Source organism: Pantherophis guttatus, chromosome 2, assembly GCF_059756535.1.
Source record: "Pantherophis guttatus breed Tessera chromosome 2, ASM5975653v1, whole genome shotgun sequence".
Taxonomy (NCBI): domain Eukaryota; kingdom Metazoa; phylum Chordata; class Lepidosauria; order Squamata; family Colubridae; genus Pantherophis; species Pantherophis guttatus.
This window is the reverse complement of record NC_142064.1, coordinates 34,315,501-34,338,746: the sequence shown is the minus strand read 5'-3', so window position 1 is coordinate 34,338,746 and position 23,246 is coordinate 34,315,501. Positions and strand designations below refer to the sequence as shown.

The 23,246-nt window shown below is 35.3% G+C and overlaps 1 protein-coding gene across 2 annotated transcripts in view; it reads right to left on the bottom strand.

Annotated features, from left to right (window-relative positions):
• Nucleotides 1-23,246, bottom strand: part of AP3B1 (adaptor related protein complex 3 subunit beta 1) — a 147,323-nt gene that overhangs the window by 76,598 nt on the left and 47,479 nt on the right. For both annotated transcript variants that reach the window (XM_034441071.3, XM_034441072.3), the window contains exons 8-15: nt 21,492-21,647; nt 18,380-18,477; nt 17,265-17,319; nt 17,099-17,170; nt 15,489-15,551; nt 14,859-14,991; nt 12,785-12,894; nt 2,736-2,912 (exon numbers count right to left, since the gene is read on the bottom strand). In XM_034441071.3, coding sequence (XP_034296962.2) covers nt 2,736-2,912; nt 12,785-12,894; nt 14,859-14,991; nt 15,489-15,551; nt 17,099-17,170; nt 17,265-17,319; nt 18,380-18,477; nt 21,492-21,647 — 864 coding nt within the window. The remainder of the gene's footprint in view (nt 1-2,735; nt 2,913-12,784; nt 12,895-14,858; nt 14,992-15,488; nt 15,552-17,098; nt 17,171-17,264; nt 17,320-18,379; nt 18,478-21,491; nt 21,648-23,246) is intronic.

The window sequence follows — 23,246 nt, the reverse complement described above, 5'->3', positions numbered from 1 at the left end:
ATTGGAATACCAACAGTAAGTCAAGTCTACTGCTCTGACTGCCAGTTCTATGGATTGTCAGACTGAATTGGGAACCATTTTTTAAATTTTTGATCTTCTTCTTTCATTCATTTTCATTCTCACTAAAAAGATATAGCTAGACCACTAAACTGGAAACATGCGTATTTGAAAACAGAAGTGTGAAACTTCAATAAAATTTAGTTTACCACACTATATAAACCCATGTAATTCTCAAGTTGAAAGTATTTAATAAAAGTGGCCATTTTCAATCTCTGGATTAATTTTTAAATGATTATCATGAATAGTTATATTGAGCTGAGCTGACTATTATAATTAAGAAGGTTGGATCTGAATAGTACTTTGGTGAGAGATTATCAAGTAATTCCAGGGTTTTAAGCTATTGGAAAATAAAAAAATAATCCTGGGAAAAGGCAATGGCATCCACATAATCGCTAGAAATCAAGGTCTACTCAAGGGAGTTTCACCTTACTACTGATATTCAACTGACTCAGTTACATTCAAACTTAGTAAAAGGGGAATGTGGCTCAACTGCTGAAACAATGCTTTTAAAACAAATTTGAAGAAAATGATTTGTGGTTATGTTTAAATAGCACCTTTCACAAAATCAGCATGCAGCTCATCTTCTACTTAAATATTCTACTACTATCCGAACAAGTCTGTCTCAATTTTGTATGTAGTGCATGGCATAAAAGCAGTAAGACAATACAGGCTGGTATTACCAACTAACCTGCATTTGCTACTACTGCAAAGACAATTCAAGATAATACCAGCAACATAAAATAACATTATTATTGGCCTTCACATACAATTATTACAAGGGTTTATAAGTAACTGCTTCTTGACAATTTTATTCAACACACCAGGTGATAAGGCCAGAAAGAAAGATGTTGCAAATAATTAAAAAATTATCTCCCTGTAAATGTCCCTATCCTGTGCAGGGGAAAATATGGTGCTAGTTAGGACAAATGAAATAAAGAAGAAACATCCCCGTCTAATTACCTTGCAAAGGACTTGAGAAATAATACATTCTGTCAGTTCAGCCACAAAAACATTTAGAAGGCTAAGGAATGCTGATAAAGCTGGGAGAAGATATTAGGAATTAAGCACAGATTCTGGGAACCAAGGAGAGTTGAAGATTCATTCACAGAATACCTTCTTTGCTCATTCAATGGACCTCTGTTTTTGTGACTCCACTCCATCACCTCAGAGAAATTATATCTGACCTTACTATCACATAAAATACTATTATATCCAATCATATTCTATCAACTGTATATACTAATTTGCATACATCTAGATACTGGAATGGTCTTTTAGCTGTTCTCGGTTACTGTCACAAACAATCTGTGCTTTAACAAAAATTGTGTGGTTTTTTTTATTTGAAAAGAGCCCTTAGAAAAATTTGTGAGAGAGGCTTGTTATAACTTGGTGTCAGCAATAAAATATCCAGAAAAACAGAGGTGGTGCCAAACAGTTCTGCACCAAGCATTATGCATTCTTCCACTAAAGTATAAATTGGTCATGTGTATGGTTCCCTGCCTAACCAGGGTTTGAGCTTTGTCAATGTCCTCGTTGTATGTGCATACATGAAACCCTGTCATGGAAAGCACTGTGTCCAGAAAAGGCTGAGTGGACTCTATTTTGTGCCTAAAGCAGGACAAGTTCTGGGTCTGCAATGAGGGATACCCTGAGAAACAGCTGAGACAGAAAACACCCCCCAGGCTGGGAACTGTCCATACTTTAGGGCCCCTGGCATTGTCTAGGTTAGGGATGTGGCTATGGGAATTCTAACTGAGCTCATGAAAGTTATTTGTGGCTCTTGGGCAATAAATAGCATACCTGTACAAAATCTCTTGGAGAGATGCAGACAAGAGTCCCAGGGAGGTGTGAAGAACCTTTGATCACATAGTTATAGTAAATCTACTTCTTCCAAAGTTTCATTGTATTGTTTTCATTATTCATTTATGTGCATTTTTATAGAACACTATCATAGCTGAGGAAAACTGTAATTCTGATGTTTTCTATTAGAACAGCTAAAGGCTCAATTTTGCTAGTAATGAGTAGGTACTTTTTTAGTACTGCAAACTAAACTGGTCCTTTTTGTTTCTGTCTGTCCAGAACATGCCAGAAACCAGTGCAAATTACTCTCTTTTACTGATTTCTTCCTTTCTGAAAACCTGTCCAACAACAGAAGTAAAAGGAAACACCCCCCCCCCTTTTTTTGTTGTTCCTTCTTGAATCCTTGAGGATATACTGGGTCCTCTAACTGTTCTTCATTCCATCTTTCTAAAACAGAGTATTAGATACGAACCATCATCAATGTTACTGACACAAGTGAAAGGTTTTTGGTTATTTTTGGTTATTGGTAATGTTTGGCATTTAAATAGAAATTTATCCAATGCCTTGAGACATTTGCAGAAATTTGTCTTAGCAAGGATTCAGTTTTGAACTCATGGATTTCAGTTTTAAAATACACTTACCAAGGTAGGCCTCAATACAAAGTGAGGTTTTTGCTTTAGATTATATGTTTCTGAATATTAAAGTGATAACTGTGGCCTTTAATTTTATGATTTTCAAAGTGCAAAAGAAAAACTTAACATTCTAATTTTATAAATGGCTGTTCCATTCATTCAAAGTTTTATTCAGTCAAATTTAATGAACTATTTACATAGTTATGTTTGTGATTTCACACATCAATGGTATTTTAATCTTACCTGTTTTGAGTTGGTTAAATACAATTTTGCGCCAAGATTTAAAATTTGCAGCTTTACAAGATCATCTTCCACAGTGAAGCTCTTGGCCATTTTCCTTAGAACATCAGGGGCTATTTTCGGAACTCGTTCACAGTATTCTCCAGTAAGCCAAAGAATGCTGGCTCTTGCAACAGGAACCTTAAGCAATAAATCAATTAAAATAACAATTTATAACCTTATTAAATGCCTTTTTGAAATTGCTTCTCTAATGGTACACTAGTAACAACTTAAGATAACTTAACAGAGACTCTCCACATATTTTAACCTTTGAATTTACCAAATGATTATTTACAGCAGCTGTGATTTTTCCTAAGGAGCTTTCCAAGCAGTTAGAGATTAAGTAATTGAAATTGCTGGTGAAATTAGTCACTTAGCTTAAAACAGGCTTCTATACCACTTTAGAACAAAATAGTTCCAATACCCACATTAAAACAACTTTCTTTAAATGATGGATCAGAAAATGTTTTGCGATAATTTCATTGGGCTCCTGGAAATGCACATTTCCAGTGTTTCTTAAACTGATGGGAATGAAAAAAAATGTTAATTCCAAAGAAGAAGCAAAGTTAAGCAAAGAACTCCCTATTTTTACTATATTCTTAACCATTTGGACCAAGTTAATTTAAATAGCATACACATTTAAAGACTGCTATCTGCACATAACCTAATATTACTGCCCTTTGTATGTTTTGGACTTGTTTCAGGAAAGCCACAGTTGAGTATTTCCTGAAAGGTATTAAGCTTATAATACCCCATGAGAAGGAACACTGGGGACCATGCTGCTTTCCTGCGTATTGTCACTTAGCAGAGCATGGGTACACAAAACTACTGAAATACAGGCACTCCCAACAGAATGGGACGTGATACTCATTATGTAGATACAGTCCTGTGGTTGTAGAAGATAGAGCATAACTATAAGGCTGTGTAGGACTACAATCTAGAAAGATCAAACAGTGTTCCTCCCTGGCCAGCAGTTCTAACAGGATCTAGGATAACTTGCCACAGCCAACTCGCCATGGCCAACTGACTGCAGGATAACTTGCTGTGGCCAACTCGCCATGGGACAATTCAACATTGCTAGGACTCCATGCTCTGGCTCATCTCAGCCTTGAAGACTTCTAACTTGAGAAGGTTCAAAACTAAAACAAGACAAAGTCCACTGCAATTTACTTTTCCCTCTCTTGAGTCCTGCATTGAATTTCCCATTGCGAGTTGGCTGCGGCGAGTTGTCCCGTGGCAAGTTGGCGAGTCGCTTTGGGCAGATTGGTCTTGGCGAATTGTCCAATTCTGGTTCTGATACCTATCTAACTGTTTTAAGGGAGAGAGGGCAAGATAGAGAACACTTTGTTTTCCTACTATGGAAAAAAATATTATTTTTCTATGTCATTTATGCAAGGGAGAGGATGACAATGATAACTTTGGAAGAATATTTAAAATTTTCTAAGTAATGGAAGACACAGGATTTCATGTAACAAATTTTCATATATTGCTCAAGGAATCTGGTGGAGGAAAGGTCCAAGGTGCCTGCACCCTTCTAGAATAAGTTGTGTTTTTCTCCTTTTATTTTTTTTTTCCATAAAAGGAGAAAAATAACCTAATTGGCCATTTGGGTGCTCTAAAAGTAACAGAAGCACTTTCCCCACTACCAAATGGGCAGAGATGTCAGGCAAAGACCTCTATTGGAAAACATACTGTATAAGTATATAATTGTTCAACAACTGAAACAATATTGTAGGATCAACATATATGATTTTAGAGAAATAACAATAGCTAAGAATTTATCAAGAGTTATGCCTGATTTAAGGAGGTACCAACAGATATGATGTCTACATCAAAACATACTCATCATCTTTTCCCCTCTGAATATATTTTACTACACATATAAAGACACCAATCATCTATAAAGTTGCAGGCAATCTACCTAAGTTTTTAGTTTAATAGAAAACTAAAGTTGCTAATCAAGCAATGCTACTGATAAAAAATGAATATTCAGTGCTTTATAATTCCTTCCAAATCAATTCATCATTATCTTATTTATTCATTTATTCCACTTTATTTTTATAAATAACTCAAGGTGGCAAACATACGCTTTTCTCCTATTTTTCCTACATCTCCTTGTGAGATGGGTTAGGGTTAGGGTCAACTGAGAGTTCCTGGACCAAAGTCATCCAGCCAGCTTTTGAGTCTAAGGCAGCAGTTCTCAACCTGTGGGTCGCGACCCCTTTGGGGGTCGAACAACCCTTTCACAGGGGTCACCTAACACCATCAGAAAACACATCATCGCACTAACCCCATCACATACATCGCGGAGTATCTTATGGTTGGGGGTCACCACAACATGAGGAACTGTATTAAAGGGTTGCGGCATTAGGAAGGTTGAGAACCACTGGTCTAAGGCAAAACTACTACTCATAGTTGCCTGGTTTCTAGCCTGGTACCTTAACCACTATAGACCAATATCTATGGAGTCACCCAGGTCATGATTGTCCCAAAGGTGCTTTTTCAAAAATCAACTGGACTTTCTTTGTTTTTCCTTGAAGATATTCTGCTTCTTATCAAAGAAGCTTCTTCAGTTCTAACTGAATAGTAGAGAATTAAAGGATGTATATCCTTGCAATCATCTGGTCAACACAACATACACATGCACACTTTAAAACCAAGAATACACTAAGTCAGAAGCTTGGCCACCCCAAGGATAAAAAACCCTGACACAAACTGAGAAATGTGATATATGCAGTACAATGCAATGATACATGTGCAGATCTGTACCTTGGAGAAACAAAACAACTACCATATTTTTTGGAGCATAAGACACACCGGAGTACGCAGCTTAGTTTTTGGGGCGGAAAATAGGGGGGGAATCTGCTTACCACATATTCCTCTGGCTAGCGTCCTTAGTTTGGTCAGCTTCAGCACATTAATTTGCTGGTTTTATCCCGCTTGGGGATAAAAAACAGCTTCTAAAGCACAGCTGAGAGGGAGCAGCAATGAGAACAGCAGGCAAAGCACGGAGATCCCTTCACTCACTAACGCCTCGTTAGGGCTGAAAAAAAGCTTCAAAAAAGCTACATTCAGAGTATAAGACGCACCCAAATTTTCAGCTTCTTTTTTTTGGGGGGGGGGGGGAGTGTGTCTTATAGTCCGAAAAATAAAGTACTTCACAAACACATGGCACAACATAGCAAAACAAACCCATCAAGACAAGATTCAGCAGTCCATTTGCATTCTGGAGAGAGGACCAGTTGTTTGAAAAAGGGGTCAAAAAGGTCATCTACAATAAATTGAATAGCCCTCTCTCAATAGAGGGGGAAGGATATGACATCAGCTATTTCCTGTTTACAACACGGTCCTTTCAGCAGTTCCAAGAAGGTTCCACACCCATTTGCATTATTCAAGTGACCCTGGAGGCATAGATAAACCTCCAAGTGGCCTCAATGATTCTCAGAGAGAGGGTACTAATGACCAGATGACTGCAAGGAATATAAATCCTTTCATTCTCCACCATTCAGTCAGAACTGAAGAAGCTTCTTGTATGAGAAGCGAAACATCTTCAAGAAAAACTAAGAAAATCCAGTTGCCTTTTGAAAAAGTACCTTTGGTATTATAAACCAATCTTAGTCTGCCTGTTCTAATTTTTCCCAAATTACTTTAAATATTATTAAGTGGAGTTAAAAACATTACTATCTGAAAAGAAACTCAGAAAATATCTCTTGCTGTTTACTAGATCAGGGGTCCCTAATTACCGGGCTGCAACCTATTTGGAACTGGGCCGCGTGAGCAGCAACAGAGCGGGTTTGCATGTGCAGGTCCACTCACATGAGCGGCAGATGAGCACATGCACAAAGCTCCACTCATGTGAGAGGTGGCTGCTGGTGCGTGAATGTTGATTTGCATGAGCAGCGTGCGCTTGTGCACGAATGTTGATTCGCTCTCACGAATGGACCTGTGCACATGCACACGCATGCCTACCACTTGCAAGGAGCAATCTCTCCCCACGCCAGCCAAAATACAGATGGCTTATATCTCTAGTTCTAGACTCTGGATGAAGAAGCATGAAAGACAGTGTAAGGGATGAAGGTGTCAAGATAAGGACTAGTGCTGGTTAGACCCAGAGAGTTATAAAACCAGCCTTTTATGAGGACCATAGATAAGGCAAAGTCACTTTAAGTTTCTTCCTTTCCCAGGCTTAATTTATGTTTTGTTAACTGCCATGTTCCTTCTACAATGTCATCTATGTGGTTTTGTATATGCTGATATATGACTTTTTTTGTTGGCAATAACTTACAACTTACCTAGCAGTATCAAGTCTTTTAAGAATAGAGATTTATATTTCAGTCTGATCTGAAATTTGAGCCATATTGGGCTGCCAATCTCAGAAAATGGGACAGCTTTCTTTTTTGCCCTTGGTTCGTCTGTATTTGCTTAGGGTTAGATTGTATAGATACAATCTACACTACAATCTACAATCTGCAAGTGATCTATAATAGATTATCTAATATAAAAATATTCTTAATGTCAACGGGGTACATAATATATTGCATTAATTGATTTAAAGACAGCTTTTGACTCAATTCACCAAAACAGGTTTTGGGCAAAGTTTATCACATCCTGTAATGGAATGTATGAATGACCTTGGGAAAAGAGAGGAGGAGATGCTCCCTAGGAAACAATCAGACAAAAGGCAGGAGGCTACAGTTGCTTAATAGTCAGATAAAGAAACTTAACAAAGGCCCTCCATAATAGATCAAATAATTAAAAGCGGAGGCAGGAGGTCTCTGCTTTCAATTGGCAAGATTCTGTTAATGTAGCCTTACAATAAAGTGAATTAGTTCATCTTACTGTGTATCCTGTCTGATTTACCAGGGAGGACTGACACATCCTTTATCTTCTGTCAGCTTCTACTTGAAACTTCACAAAAGCACTCAAATGTTTATTTACTTGGCTGTTTATTTAATCATGCAGTTGATCATTTGTTGCCTCCTTCGTTGTTCTAGTTATAGATGTTGATGGTTTTTACATTGTCATAAATAAGTGATGAAAAAATGACCAGTCAAACTGGAACAGGCAGCAGAGTTTAATTCACCGAATACTATGTGTAGCCCCAAAAAACTAAGTGCTTAATTTCCAAAATTGAAGGGCAAATGATAACTGTTATGAGCAAATATACATGAAAATAAAATCCTTGCAGCCTTGTTCATGTGCATGATGTGACTTATTCAACTTCAGTCATGGAAAATAATACTAAACTGAAAAGGCCCTTGACATATATCAGGAAAAAGTTTCTTTTCAAATCTTCTATATAAACTCCTCCCCTGCCCTGAAGACAGCATTGCTTGAACAAACAAAGAAAATAATGATTTTCATATAGTCTTTGAATCCTGGCTGTTACTCATTAATACATCCAAATGTATACTGAGACAAAAAGGAGCCATAACTCATCTACTGTTTCGGTTCACTAATCTCATTTTTCTCAATATCCTGCCCTATCCACAGGGATATCAACTCTGAAAATATTCCTAATATGATTTACAAAAAAAAAAAAAGGGGGGGGGGGTAAAATTTGTTTAACTTTGGTCAGCAAATGTCACTTTAAATCAAAGCTTACATGCTATTCTCAGGCAAAGTGATTCAATAACTTTTCACTAGTGAAAAGTTATGGAGCAGTAAACTAGTTATGAAACAAGAATCAAGCTTACTTTTATGAATTCCCCTGATTCACAAGTACCATGTATACACAATACTATTAGGCGTATTGTCTCATTTGACATTACCGGACATAGTAGAATATAGGTTTTACTAGATTATTAGAAGCTTAAATAGTCCTTTTAAGAATATAAGAAAATATTACAGGTATTGGAGCAATGTTATATTTTACTGTGGAAGATTTGCCAAAATACAAGCCAGAGACTTTTAGGCAACTCAGTTAAATGTAAGAATTTGACCTTATGAGCAATGGGGAGTTTAATCTGTTATTAAACAGGATGTTGCAATCCACTTATGCTATACATGTGTAAAAGAAAAAGGCCTGTAACTATTTGAGAAATATAAGAAATTGTTATTTTCAAGAAATTGCATCTATTTTGACACTGCCAAGAACTGCAATATTAATCCTCATAAGAAGTAGATATAGGATGCATACAAGTGAATATTTATTATAACTTTTGGCCAATCAACTAAATGCAATATCTGAAGTGTGATACTTATATAAAATTAGCAGAATACAGTCTTTTTGATTATATAAAAATGTTGGGCTATAATTTTAATAGCAATATACAAGTACTTAGTAACCTGTAATTCACCAAGTTATACACAGTAAACCCTTTTCTGATGTCTTTATGATATCAAACACCAGAATCTACTATCTCAGGATCAAGGAATCTGGTCTCTCTTCAGATTTGACATTTATTTTCCCTTGAATAATAAAGGGTCATATTTATCTTCACTTACTTTTGCCAAACTTATAATTTCCTTCACCAAGGCCTATTTAAATGTGTTTCTCTCATTCATTTTGGAGAACAGATTTTCAAAGTAGCAATCTTTTAGTGCTAGAATGGCAAGGCAACAGCTGCCCATGCCTGCTATTAAATTTCTTCTAACTTTCCTGAAAAGGTTCTGATGTTTCCTTGAATACACCAGAAGAGATTTCTATTTTTTTTAGATGGGTGTTCAAAAAGATGGGTGTTCAGATACTAACATTACAGCAAAATCTATCTTATTTGAACTTTTTATAAGAAAAATAATTTTTTAAAAGAAAAATAATTAATATTCTATAGCACTATCATAAAATTTAGCCTTTACAACCCGTTTTCTGTGTTGAAGTTCTGTATTGCCAAATAATCTTGCTTGTTGGTGTTTGTAAAAGCTATTTCTCTTCACATGGACAATAAAAAGGAACTTGGCAACCATTTTAGTTCTTTGGAGGCCTATATTTGTTGTTACACAAGTTATGTGCCACAATTTCCAAACCACCAGCAAACATGGGGACATTCTACAATAAAAAAATATTTTTTTTCTTTTTAATTGGGATGGTCAATATGTTTCTTTTTGATTGGGATTGTCAATATGTGACTCCTTGCAGTCTCCTATTGAGATTGTGTCAGTAAAATTCAGGGCAAATTGGCTGAATTTGGAACCATGTTTTTGAATTTGGGGAGTTTAATGCATTCTATTCTATCCTGAAAAGCTACAAAATGAGCCAAAAATGTGTAAGCCATGTATCCCAAAAGGGTCTGGAATTCTGTACCACCCATCTTGAAAGTTATCATAATAACACTTATGTTCCACAGAGTCATTAAATCTGCGCTACTTTGTGCTCAAAAGCTCTAATCTCAGAGAGATTCGCTTATCTAATCAGGAATATCAGGGTCTATCACTCTAGAAAGCTACCACTGCCATTTGTCATCATAACTCTGTTACTATATTCATTTCTTTTAATAGCAATCCATTATAAACAGATATTTTGCAATATTTATATTTTATTGTCATATGGATAAAACATCCATAAATAAAGATTTACAGATACAGAAAGCGACAGACTAAAAAGATGCACTAAGGAATTGTTAGACAAGGGAAGTTTTAATGTTTTAGTCCATTTACCAAATTAAATATGATAAGACTGATGTCATTAATACATAGTGGGAACGGGATTATTTCTAATGTTCCAAAAGTTACACTGCATTAAGACCTTACTCCCAAAGTATCATTGAAATTGGGCTAAAGAATAGTAACTGAATGCTACAGTAATTTTTAAAGTATAAAAGGTATAATCACCTGGCAGAACCAAAGTTACTTCTACGTAAGAATGCAGGAGTACCTTAAATATTAAGACAGATTAGCTCAAGAGCTACATTTGCAATGTCACAAGAAATATCTCATAATATTATTAAGCAATCTTTTGAAAGACTGTAAAGGCTCTCTGTGTATATTACATTTATATGAATATACAACAATGAATCTGTTCTATTGTAAGAAAAGAGTTTATCATTTCCATTAAATGTTGACTAAATAGCCCCAATGGGAACAATAAAACTTGTGGGGTGGGTGGGAGGAGGAGTAGGAGTAGGAGGAAAGAACAAGAACAACAACGGGAAAAAAAAGAAGAACAAGAAATCTGTTGCTCATATTTATGAGCAGAAGCTGCCTTTGGCCAGAACTCTCCTCTGCAATGTCAAATAATCTATCCATCTAATCTTAAAGGTCAGGATGCATTCTTGCTTCCCTTGTCTGTATCACCCTCAAATAATTCACACAGTTATAAAGATAGGAAGTTAACTGATCCTTTTCCTGGCTTTTCCTGAATTATATGTAAGGACCCTAAATGTGTAACAATAGAGAAAATAATACATTCAGTACACATTTCTGTTTTGTATTATTCTTGAAGATCAAAGAAGATTGTAAAATATACTGTCTGTTATTTTATATACTACACTGCATAGACAAATAGTTATGGGTATTTTTCAAACCTGTGGATTACATACAGTGGTTTTACCAATGAAGGAAATTAAGTTTTAAACCAGGAATAAACATGATGTAATATTTATCACATAATATACTCCCCTTCACATAATTTATGAGAAATTATGATGACATAGAATCTCAGATAAAAACAGCTACATCTGAGTATATTTTGCTATCCTTCATATTACAACCTGAGAGTTTTAAGAACAATTCTTATACTTACAAAGCACGGTATTTAGTCATCTTATTTGCTTTGAAAAGATTTTTCAAGATAAACCTGAATACAACTGTGCTGCAATGCATTACTACAAGATGTAATCAATATAAAGCAAATGCTAATTTGCCTGAAGCTTTGAAATATATATCATAATCAAAATAATCACAACTATAGCAAAACATTTATGGACAGATGTAATTGTGAGTTAAGTTTACACTAAAATAAACCTATCCACTTATACCTTAGTGTGATAAAATTGCATCTCCTGGGAGAAATCAAACCATATTTTGTCCCATCACAAGTGATTTTTTTTCAGCTCCAAATTCCTCAGAAAAGAATTACCATATGTTCATACATACGTATATAATATAGTTCACATGTAAGATATATTAAAGACTACATACAATATACTTTTCATTCTATTAGAAAATGTAGATTAGAGGTCAAGATAATAGATCATTCAGTAATAACCCAAAGGGCAAATATGGTAGATCTTAAGACCATACAGGCTAATACAGGAAATTTAGTGTTGATGTTATTTATGTAGGTAAGATAAAAGATAGAAGATAAAAGAAAGGTGCAATGCTTTGAATTTGATGTGGAAGAAGTGCTACAGAATCTGCAAGAATGCAAATAAAATATTTATCAGCAATTTATTAAAGCAGCTGCATCGCTATACTACATTAGGAACTCATTAGCCAAAGTGACTCTGCTCTTCCTGTCAGGTCATCAAGAATATTTAGGCGCTCCCACACATTTTTCTTCTATAACTACTTCTTGACATGGGAAAGGTTTATCCTGGATGAACCTTTAGTTATGATATGGTTTCTGTATCTGTCTGATCCTAGAAACATACATGTGGCTGAAATGAGATGCAGATAGTGTTGGGTTGTATTCCAAGCACTTTTTCCTAATCGAATCTGAAGCATTAGGAGATAAATATTAATACAGATGTTGTATAATATTAACAACACTTAATTTGCAGGTTAAAACTTTTGAGCCATTCATAAACTTACAGATGGATGGCATCATAAATATTAAAACATATGTTTTGTTAAAAAAAATATTAATACAATCCCTATGTACAATTTTTGTATTTTAAATTATTAGCAAATGTAATTAAAAAAAGATCTTATGTGTATGTGTGTGCGTTCATGCGTATACTTTAATGTATATACTGATTTTCCCATTTACTGTAAAAGGTACATGGAATACACAGACCAAATTCAAAAAATTATAATTTGTTGGATAATTATCTTGAACAAATGAAATTCAGAGAAATTTTGGTTTAAAAAAGTCTAAACATCATAGTATAATCATGTAAATACTCAATACTTACAGTTATACTGTCAAGGAGCCTGGCCATGTGTTTAATTATTTCACCATGGTGTGCTGGTTGTGTTTGCAGCAGCTTCTTAATTACTACTATGCTTTCTGCTACTACTATTTCTGATAAAATAAAAGAATAAAATATTTATCACAACCAAATAATTAGAAAATTGGTATTTATTTCCAAAATATGTTGAGACAAAATAGAATATCTTCCAATATTCAGCTTAGTAGTTTGTGGCTATCCAGCACTTCTGCAGAACAATAGGACGGTCAGTCTTATCATTATGAATAAAGTTGTTTGCTTTTAGCCAAGACTGGATATTAGTTCCACAAAATCAGGCAAGATGAGTGGGGCAATATCAGCTTGGATAATTTTGAGTTTATGATCCTGAGGAATCGGATATGTTTGATTTGAATGTGGATTTAAACAGGCTACAAGGACATAGAAAAAGATATTGCACTAGACACACAAAAGAAACCAGCTGATGTCTGAATAATTAAAAGGGATATACAAATAACATGACCTAGATAGCTTTCCTATATTGGGTATACAAAAGACTTGTTAAAGCTTTGAAGGATTTTGGAGAAAACTATGTTCAGACGAAATCTAAACAAGATGGAGTTGCTGCTCATCCATAGGGACCTTGGCCTCCCAGTTGTTGCTGTTGATGATGTCATAGCCCATCGATGGAGAAGTCTGGGACTTGTGGGTTCTCTTCAAGTTAAAGCTCCTACTTCAACAGCAGGTGAAAGCTCTTGTCAGGGAGGTATTTGCCCAACTTCACTGATATGCTAGTTCTTAGACAATCTAGTCCAGGAAACAGAAACGCCTGCTCTTGTCACATGGTTGAATTAAGGTAACTCCTACAAATGCATCTGGTATAATTGCAGAAGCTAGGCTGCTGGTAGATGGCCCTAACTAATACAGAATAACACTGATTTGTTAATTATTTAGTTGGTTGTCAGTTGGCTTTGACCCAATGCAGCTGCCCACATGGTTTTGTGCAGACCTCTGTGTGCACATGTATCACCTCTCCTGTGGGAGCTGCATTGATTTGCTTCTGGGTTCAATTCAAGGTGATGGTTGTCACCTTTAAAGCCCTTCATGGTTTGGGACCAGATTATCTGAGGGACCGTCTCTTGCCGGTCACATCTACCCAACCCACTAGAGCAGGGAGCGGGTCCCATCCCCTAGGGAGATACACCTGGTGGGATCCAGAAGAAAGGCCTTCTCCATGGTGGCTCCCTCTTTCTGGAACTTCATTCCCCCTGAGATTAGACTGGCTCCAACTCTAACACTCTTTAGCAAGGCGCTGAAGACCTGGTTCTGCCAGGAACCCAGAGTGGGATAGAGCCCATTAAATGGCTTGTGTGATATGTTGTCGCTGGGGTGGTGGTGAGGGGCTATTATTTTATTGATTTATTATTTTATTATATTCTTCTATTAGTTTTATGTTTTTACATTTGTGTAAGCCACTTTGAGTTGCCGTGTGCAAATAGGCGGCAATATAAATTTTCTAAAATAAATAAATGAATAAATAAATTCAAATTGCCAGATATTACCAATGAAGTCCTTCAAGACAAGGTATAACATTAGGGAACACATTAGCCAAAGTGACTCCGCTCTTCCTGTCAGGTCATTAATGCACCTATTTTATGAAATGAAGTGGCTTGGATTGGACTAAGTTATATGGTTTTTTTTTGTATATTTGCACTTTATTTTTACACTGTAAGCCCAAAATCAATTGGAGACAGGTGTGCCAAAATCAAATAAATAATCAATAAAATTGTGAGACTGGTTCAGAGTAAAAATCATGTAAGTAGGCTGGCATGTAAGTAAACAAATGAATTAAATAGTGAGAAGAGATGGAAAAAATACTTAAGCATACCCACAACTTTCATTTTTCTTCTATAACTACTTCACCAAATGGAAAAGATTTATCCTGGATTCTAAGTACATTTGTGCAATGGAATTTTAGGAAAAGAGCAGCAGATGGACATAATTATTTCTGTCTATTAATTCTACCCTACAAATAAAAGTGTTCATTCATTCAGAAGACAAAATAGAATAATTAACTTACCATCCCTATTGGAGAGCAAACATACCAAGCCATTTAGGCACGTGTCAGTCACTTCTGAGATGTTGGTTGCACATCTGCCTATTGCCTGGATTGTAGCTGCAGCAAATTGCTTATCTTGGCTTTTCACATATGTCTGAAGAAAACAAGAAATTCATTATCTCATCAGTTTAAGAAAGCCATACCTCCTAAACTAGCTTCAGTGCTTAGTAACAGTTGTGGGGATAGAGGATGTGCTAGCTGTAGTTATCCAAAATATATCACAAGGAATCAGTCTGTTTTCATGTACAATAGTAATGCAGAATAACTCAATAACAAGTATTAGTCTGAGCACAAAAATAGCTTGGTTCATATGTTGTTTCAGAAACATTTCAATCTATTAAATTAGCATAGTCTAAGGAAAGCCAGAAAAAGAAAAAATACTTTGAAGGAATATAAATTATGGATACATTTGCATATATGGCCATTAACAACCACCATTGTTATTCCAAATGCTTTAATCCTAAAGTATCACAATCTTCCTTACCTACAACATTAGGAGCATTAAACAAGTGTGCAAGGACAGAAGGACATGAAATTAGTTTAAATCAGAACATCAGATATGTTAAATAAAAATATAAATAATACACAAACCTGAAATTCTCTGAGAAGAGTTGATATATTGGCTTCATTTGCTAGGTTAGTTAAAATTTCAAGCTAGAAAACAAGGTAAAATGTTAAGGTAATAGAGATAAACACAATTATTTTCTATTTCTTATAAACCATTGAAAACTGTAAATATAAGATAATCTTGTCAAATTAAAAATGGAAAGATATAAGCTCCAATTTTGTTAATAGAATATTTTTCCAGAATTGGAGAAATTATATTAAAAACAATATAATTTCTATCTGTGCATCATAAAATACTTTGCACTGAAGGAACCCCTAGCTGAACTCATGCTAGGCAAGCTGAAGCTTTTACTTTGGTTATGGAAGGTTCCTAATTAAGAATAGAATAAAATAAAATTCTTTATTGGCCAAGTGTGATTGGACACACAAGGAATTTGTCTCCAATACATAAGCTCACAGTGTATATATAAATAGCAAGTAATATGTCATAATCATAAATCATAGTTCCAATAAATTTTATTTACAAAAATGTATAAAAAATATTTTTGGTCTTTCAGAAGCATTATTAACATTTATTGAAAGTAAAAGGTGGCTGAGACCCAGTTCTTTGACCATGTGTCTACCTACCAAAACAAACGCAAAAGTTAAAGTGGGTTAATATTTAATCCAGGACAACTAGGAAAAAAACAAGACTCCAATAGTAGCATCCAAGCAACAAAATTACTGTGGCTCTTTCTTTCTAGATTTTCAGAAGAATTTAGAAACCTTTCATTTGTGAAGATCTTACAAATTGGTCTTGCATTTTCTCTGCATTACTGGTCAAGAACATTCGTTCCTTGCTCAGCAGAGTTCCAATTCATCACTAATGCTATAATTAGACTTCCTAAATCATCCCCCTGGAAAAAAGTGAAACCTCAATTTAATAATCTGCTATTTGGTGTACAACATACCAAAACTTTGTTTGGACTTAACTTCCTACCCCATCCCTGCGATAATGTGCGTGCTTGTTGTTTCTGAAGTCTGCATAGACTGTAGCCATTTTTGCATGTGCATTAACATTTTCCTTTTATACATTTACAAGTCTCCTTTGTCCCAACCCAGAAAAAGGGAGGTGCTTGAGCTCTCCAGTGCTGTATTCTTCTTGAATGCAGAGCAGAGAAAGAAGAGGTCTTGAATGAAGTGGTTCCTTTGCATAACTTCAGTGTATATACCATCTCCTCCATGCTGTTTTCTTAATATGCTTTTTCCTTAATCACCTCTTCCTGGCAGGATGTCAGGTTCTGCTTTCAGTGTCCTATTCTCCCTCTTACCCTGTTCTGCAGAATCCACTTGGAGTGAGTCACTTGGGTGGCTTCTCAGTGTGTTCTTCTTGGAGATTGATGAAAGACTAAATAGAAGAGTCTTGAACTGATTTATTTTGGTAGTAAAAATATCGCATAAATATTCAATGAAATGTTGAATGGAAATTTAGACATGTCTGTAACAGATCTATGAAAAGCAACATGTCTGTAAGATGAATTGCTTCTGCTGTAAATCTCAGTAACTAGATTCACATATAAGAAACATATTTATGTTTAAAGAATACCTATAGGGTTAGCATATACTTATTAGCAAAATACTTATAACAAGCATACCTTTAATGTCTTGATCATAGTTGGATCAGTCGATCTAACATAGAAACTCTTCAAGTAAGGCTCAAACAGCCCCTGGATGGGAAAAAAAACAGAACAAAAAATAAATGTCAACAAATATGAAGATCAAAATGAAGTATTTTGAACATATAAAGCCAATATGTCAAACCTTGCGCTGGATCGACATTGTTGCTATATTCTGGAGAACAATATACTGTACTTCCCTAAAAATGAATGGAATATGATTAATGTCTTAATTATTTCTCCATGAGAACTATGCAATGAAAAAAAATCAACTGAATATAAAATGATAAGACAATGCTTTTATATAGAAAGATTAGTAAGGTACTTACATATATATTTTATACAACTGAATTTAACAAATATTATTTACATAGAAACTCATATTATGAGTATCATCATAAGTGTATGCAGAGATGCAGGGGTTAGTTATATCCACAATTAACACAAATTTTATTAGAAGATGAAAGCCATACTGAAATGTCTAAAGTCTCATTGATAGAACAGTAATTTTATTCAATATTACTGAAAATATTTCAATAGATTCCTGAGCTTCTATGTGAAATCCCTGATTAAACCTAGATTCTCAAATTAAATTTAAAGATTACCTTGTTTGATTTCATTTTAATATGCATCAGTAAGGAGAGCACAATATTGTTCAGTGACTTTTTTGGTTTGGTAGAACAGAGTTCTCCAAACTTTTCGGCTTTGTGGACCAACAGGGCGGGGGGGAGGGGGAGAAAGGGATGGTTCAGCATAAGCACTGGGCAAATGCACATGTGCAACTCCATTTGTGGGAGTACTGGGCACATGCGCCCGCTATGTCTGTGGCACGGTTCCAAAAGGCTCAAGGCTAGGTAGGGGTTACAGTCCGGGGATTAGGGACCCCGTGCTAGAATGTATGAACCAACCCCACAAAAGAAACTAATACAACTCTAATGAATACCTTTCTAGATCATGCTAAGCCAAAAAATTTTAAAAAAATATTATAGCACAGTTTTGTTTCATCTGAATCGGATATGTAGTTGTAACAATTTCTGGGACTCAAGCAAATTTATACTTATTGTGCTGCTATTATATTATTATTATCTATATTAATTCCTCTAAAAGTTTGGTAAAATCATTCATTCAGAATATATTGGTACTAAAACATTGTATATGTTTACTTTATCTCCTTATAATTGATAAGCTACTACATATCTGATCTAACATTTGAAAATTATAAATACTCCACAGCTGGGATGATCAATAAATTTGATTTACCTGTTACTCCGTAGTAAACGCACTAGGGACTTAGCAACTATACCAGCTTCAGAGTTGGGTGCCACATGCCAATAAAGTTGTGCAACTGCCATCACCACCTTTAAAAAAATAGCCATTATTTACTAGTGATTAGATTCATCTATAGAATATGTTAATTCCCTTGGTATCTTGAAAGAACATTTGTTATTTTTCTTTTTAAACTATGTTTTATGTGTTAGATTAATTAATCCTTAGCATCTAATTCACCAACTACAACTGTGGCTGGCTTACGTAAGATTGAAACAAAAATACAGAAAATTAGAGAGAACTAAAGAAACAGAAAATAACACAATTAAGGCTGATCACAGTCATAACCTTAATTGTTATCAGATTTGGCTCATCCAATACTGAGACCCAATGCCTGGGGGAAGAGATTTCAGGACCAGCAGGATTGGGGCTGAGTGTTGGGGGATATGCTATTCCATAGGACAGGCATTACAACACAGATGCCTCCTGGATACCATCAAATGGCATTGTTTCACAGAGACCCTGAAGCATGCTGTTAGACCATGTTGGATGGGGAAAAACATCCAGAAGGAAGTCTCTGAAATAACCGGTCTCAGGTACTATGAAGGACTTTACAGGTGATAACCAGCACTTAAATTATTCAGATTATATTTACTGGTAAGAAAAATTATCTCCAAATGCTTTATTTACACAATTCCAGTATTTTGCAGGAAAAATAATCTTTCCCCAGGGGCTACTTGCTTCATTAAAGCAAAGTTTGCAATACAACAATTAATGAAAGCTCATGGGAAAATGAGTATCTCTCATTCCCCATATTCATCAAACAGATTTACAAGTAGTCCTCAATGTTTTGAAGGTCTGACAGTCTAGAATTGGCCTATAAAGCACTTTCGGTCATCGCCAACATTGCACAATCTCCCTCATGTTCATTGATCTCAGTGCCTGGCAACCTGTTTGTATTTACAACCGGTTGTGAAGTGCCCTATGAACATGTGATCATTATTTGCAATTTGCTATGTTGGCTTCTCCAAAAGTCAATGGGGAAGGCAGTAGGAAAGGATTGCCTGTTGTCTCAGGGGTCTGGCTGAAAGAGTCGCCTCCCTAGGAAAGCTGAAGGATTTCGGGTCTGTTTCTGCACCATGCTAAAGAAGTATGGAGGGGAGCTTAATTACTTCATCAGGTAGCTCTTCAGACAGCTCCCTGAGAGAGATGAAGATGAAATCCAAGCAGAGGGCAATGAGTCAGCATGGTAAGGAGCATGGGGTGCCTCAGGTGGGTGGATAAGTACACAGGAGACCTGGCGCAGTCTATGTACAAGTGTCTCTCCACTCAGTACTTGGATTTTGGAAAGAAAGATTTTCAGCTCCTGAGTGGAGCTTCCCAGGATCTCCCCTATTCCCTGAGACACCCAGTATATTTCTTACTTGGGACTCTATCCACTTAACGATCTACCTAATCACTTAACAAGAACCGGAAGTGGCTGGATTGTGGTTGTTGAGTGAAGCAATCAGATGGACAGTCACATGATGTCTTGTTTAACAACCATTTCATTTAACAACCAAGAGCCAGCTGTAGTCATAAATTGAGGGCCACGGGTACAGAAATAAAATAAGATCTTTGAGATATGCTCTCTTTGGTTACTAGATACTGAAATTTAAAATAGGAATCTTTGTGTTCCAGTAAACAAATTAGCTGACATTATAGGGATGAGATAAATCCAGAGATTATGTGCTTTAAATATTACATTTCTTTTCAAAAAAGGCTTTAAGCAATAAACTATTGTTTCATGCTAACAAAAATATACAGTTCATGCTGCTGTAATGTTTTATAGCTCCTAATATACTTGAAAGATGTCAATTCCTCAAAAGAAAGTATATGGCTGGACTAGATGAACACTCAATGTCTAACCCAAGAAACATGAAAAGAAATGTACCACATTTATCATTTTAAAAAATCTTAATCCAAATGGATTTTGAAGGAAAAAAACTCTTATTCAAGGAAAAGTTAAAGCAGACACGGCATTTGTAGCATATGATGTTCCACATCCACAATATTTTCATGAAAACACATCAGGACTGAGAATTTATAATAAAATGTATTTATACCATCATCTTTTTCATCTTCTTAGTTTGGTGTTTATCTTTTTATTTGTCCACCACAAGAAACATTCTGTCTATTCAGTGTTGTATATTCACAAAATTATATACAATACCCTTCCCACCAATTAGGTCTAATATTCATGATCCCAATGATGGATTTGCTTTAAAAACTTAGTAAAACAGTGAAGTAGAAAAACAGATGAATCCTAAAAAGAAGCCCATTTATAATAAAGTGACAGCTCCTCCATTCAATGTCATAAATGGATTGATTTTTAAATACCATAGGTTCACAACATTATTCTATTCCCTTAGAGAGATCTCAAAATTGAACAGCAATTCTAATTTGTTTAATTTGTAAATTTGTTTCTGCCTATCCTGAGAAAACTAATTAAAAGCCAAAATCATTATGGCCATATACAAAAACTTAATACACCTTGCCCATTAGTGACAACTAAAAAAAATCAACAGGTTTACTTTAAGAAAATCCGCCCCAAAAAGAAAAATAAATAAATCCTTCAAACGTTTTTTTCCATTATTAGGGCAATTGCATAGAGGAGATTCTAAATTGGGTTTTGTAAAAAAACTAACACATTGTATAGATCCTTTTTATTAATTGTTAAGCCTGCATATCAGAGCTGTGGAAGTGAATTTATATAATCCAAGTTGCTCTCCCAGAGTTTTCCAAACAGTCCACAAAAAGCCAAAGAGCTGAACAGCTGAAAACAGAATGTGGCTTAGGAAGCATTATCTCAAAGAATCAACTAGGCCCATATTTGCAGGGAAAGGAGTGTTTTTAGCTGATCTACAGAAATTCCACCTCACTACAGAATGGCTCATGCTAGTCACTTACTCAACAAGGACTCTTAATAAGACATTGTTAGACGTTCAAGACAACCACTGAGAAAAAGGTAAAGCGAAGACAACTTCTACCAACACTAATACACATGCTTAACTTTAAATCCAACCATTTGGCTAAATGAAAAAAAAGTGAATTAAAATAGCCATACAGCAGCATTCCGGCTTTGTAATAAAGGCTTTGTATTTCTTATCAGTAATCTGTGGTCTGGATCCATAGAATAGGGCTTGTTCACTGTTGGATCTTTATCCTGCTGCTCATCAGATTCATAGAAATTCTTTTCACTGTATTCTTCCAGAGCACCATCCTATAAAGGGAAATAACGCTCATTATTTTACTTTTAATTTTTAAATAACATCCAAATTATAAATATGGTATACCTTCTAAATTTTTCCAACACAGTGATTTCAAATCATAGTTTAAATATATCAAGGGGTTTTTTTCCAATTTAAAAGAAAAGGGATATATTTGTTCTTTGGATCTTTGACATTTAATTGGAAAAATGTCTATGTCTGGTATGTCTATAAATGAATATTATGACCCCCCCCAAAAAATCAAAGCACAAAATTCTAATTAGTAGGATATATAGTGTGAAAATACAATTTAAATAATATAGTAAATATGATATTTTTAATCATAAGCCATCTATGCCAATTTGTTCTTATAACATAATTAAAACATGTTCCAAGATGGAAATTTCTTGAATCCAGCTTGCATTCCATGAAGAAAAGAATTGTTCTCTGGTTATTTGTAGGTATATGGCATTACAAAAAATAAACCTACTTATTTACCTACCAATCTCTAAGTAGATTGTGTATGATGGATAGTTAGTTAGATAGATAAATAGGTAGGTAGGTAGGTAGGTAGGTAGTTAGGTAGGTTGGTTGACAGAGTTGGAAGGTACCTTGTGGGTGATCTAGTCCAATCCCCTGCCCAAGCAGACCCTACACTATTTCTGACAGATGGCAGTCCAGTCTCTTCTTGAAAGCTTCCAGTGATGAAGCTCCCACAACTTCTGAAGGCAACCTGTTCCATTGGTTGATTGCTCTCACTGTCAGAAAATTTATCCTTATTTCCAGGTTAAATCTCTCATTATTCAGTTTCCATCCATTATTCCTTGTCTGGCCTTCAGGTACTTTGGAAAATAGCTTGACCCTCTCCTCTCTGTGACAGCCCCTCAAATATTGGAATACTGCTATCATGTCTAATAGTTAATTAAGTCTTTCACCATTTCCAACTATAATTTATGATGATCACAACGATAAATAATTATTTCATATGTGGATATATCATACTTTGATTTTCAATCCTTTCCTAATGATCATGATAATGGAATTTGCTTTATAACTATCACATGCTGACTCAATATCCTCACTGAGCTTTCTTATATGATCCCAAGATCCTTTTTCTGATTAGTGGATTATGAATCCGAAGTCTCCTCAATTGCAATCACACCTCTGAGGGCCACTGAAGATGTTATGAATTAAGGCTGCTTATGTTGCTTTAGTTATTTTCACAATTTTTCATTTACTCATTTGAAGCTGCCAGACAAGATCAGAAGATCTTAACAGAAGTGTAAAGTTACTGCAGTTCCAAATGGAATACGTTCCAGTTTGGGGGAAATGAAATGAAATAAGAAAACCTAGAGTAGTTTTTAACTCATGCAACTGAGGACAGATATTTCAAAACATTTTCTTGATCTAACTAAGTCAATATACTAACTGTGAGATTACTGTAGCCAGAGGGAATATTAGGGAAGCTAACAGATAAGCTTTAAGAAAACATCACCTCTTATTTTTCTTTCCACAGTAACCACCTTCTTTCACGAATCTTGGAAATAGGTCTGCAAGGTGATGTGGTAGTTTGTAAGGAAGTTTCATGCTGAGCCAATCTGTGTAGAATTCTT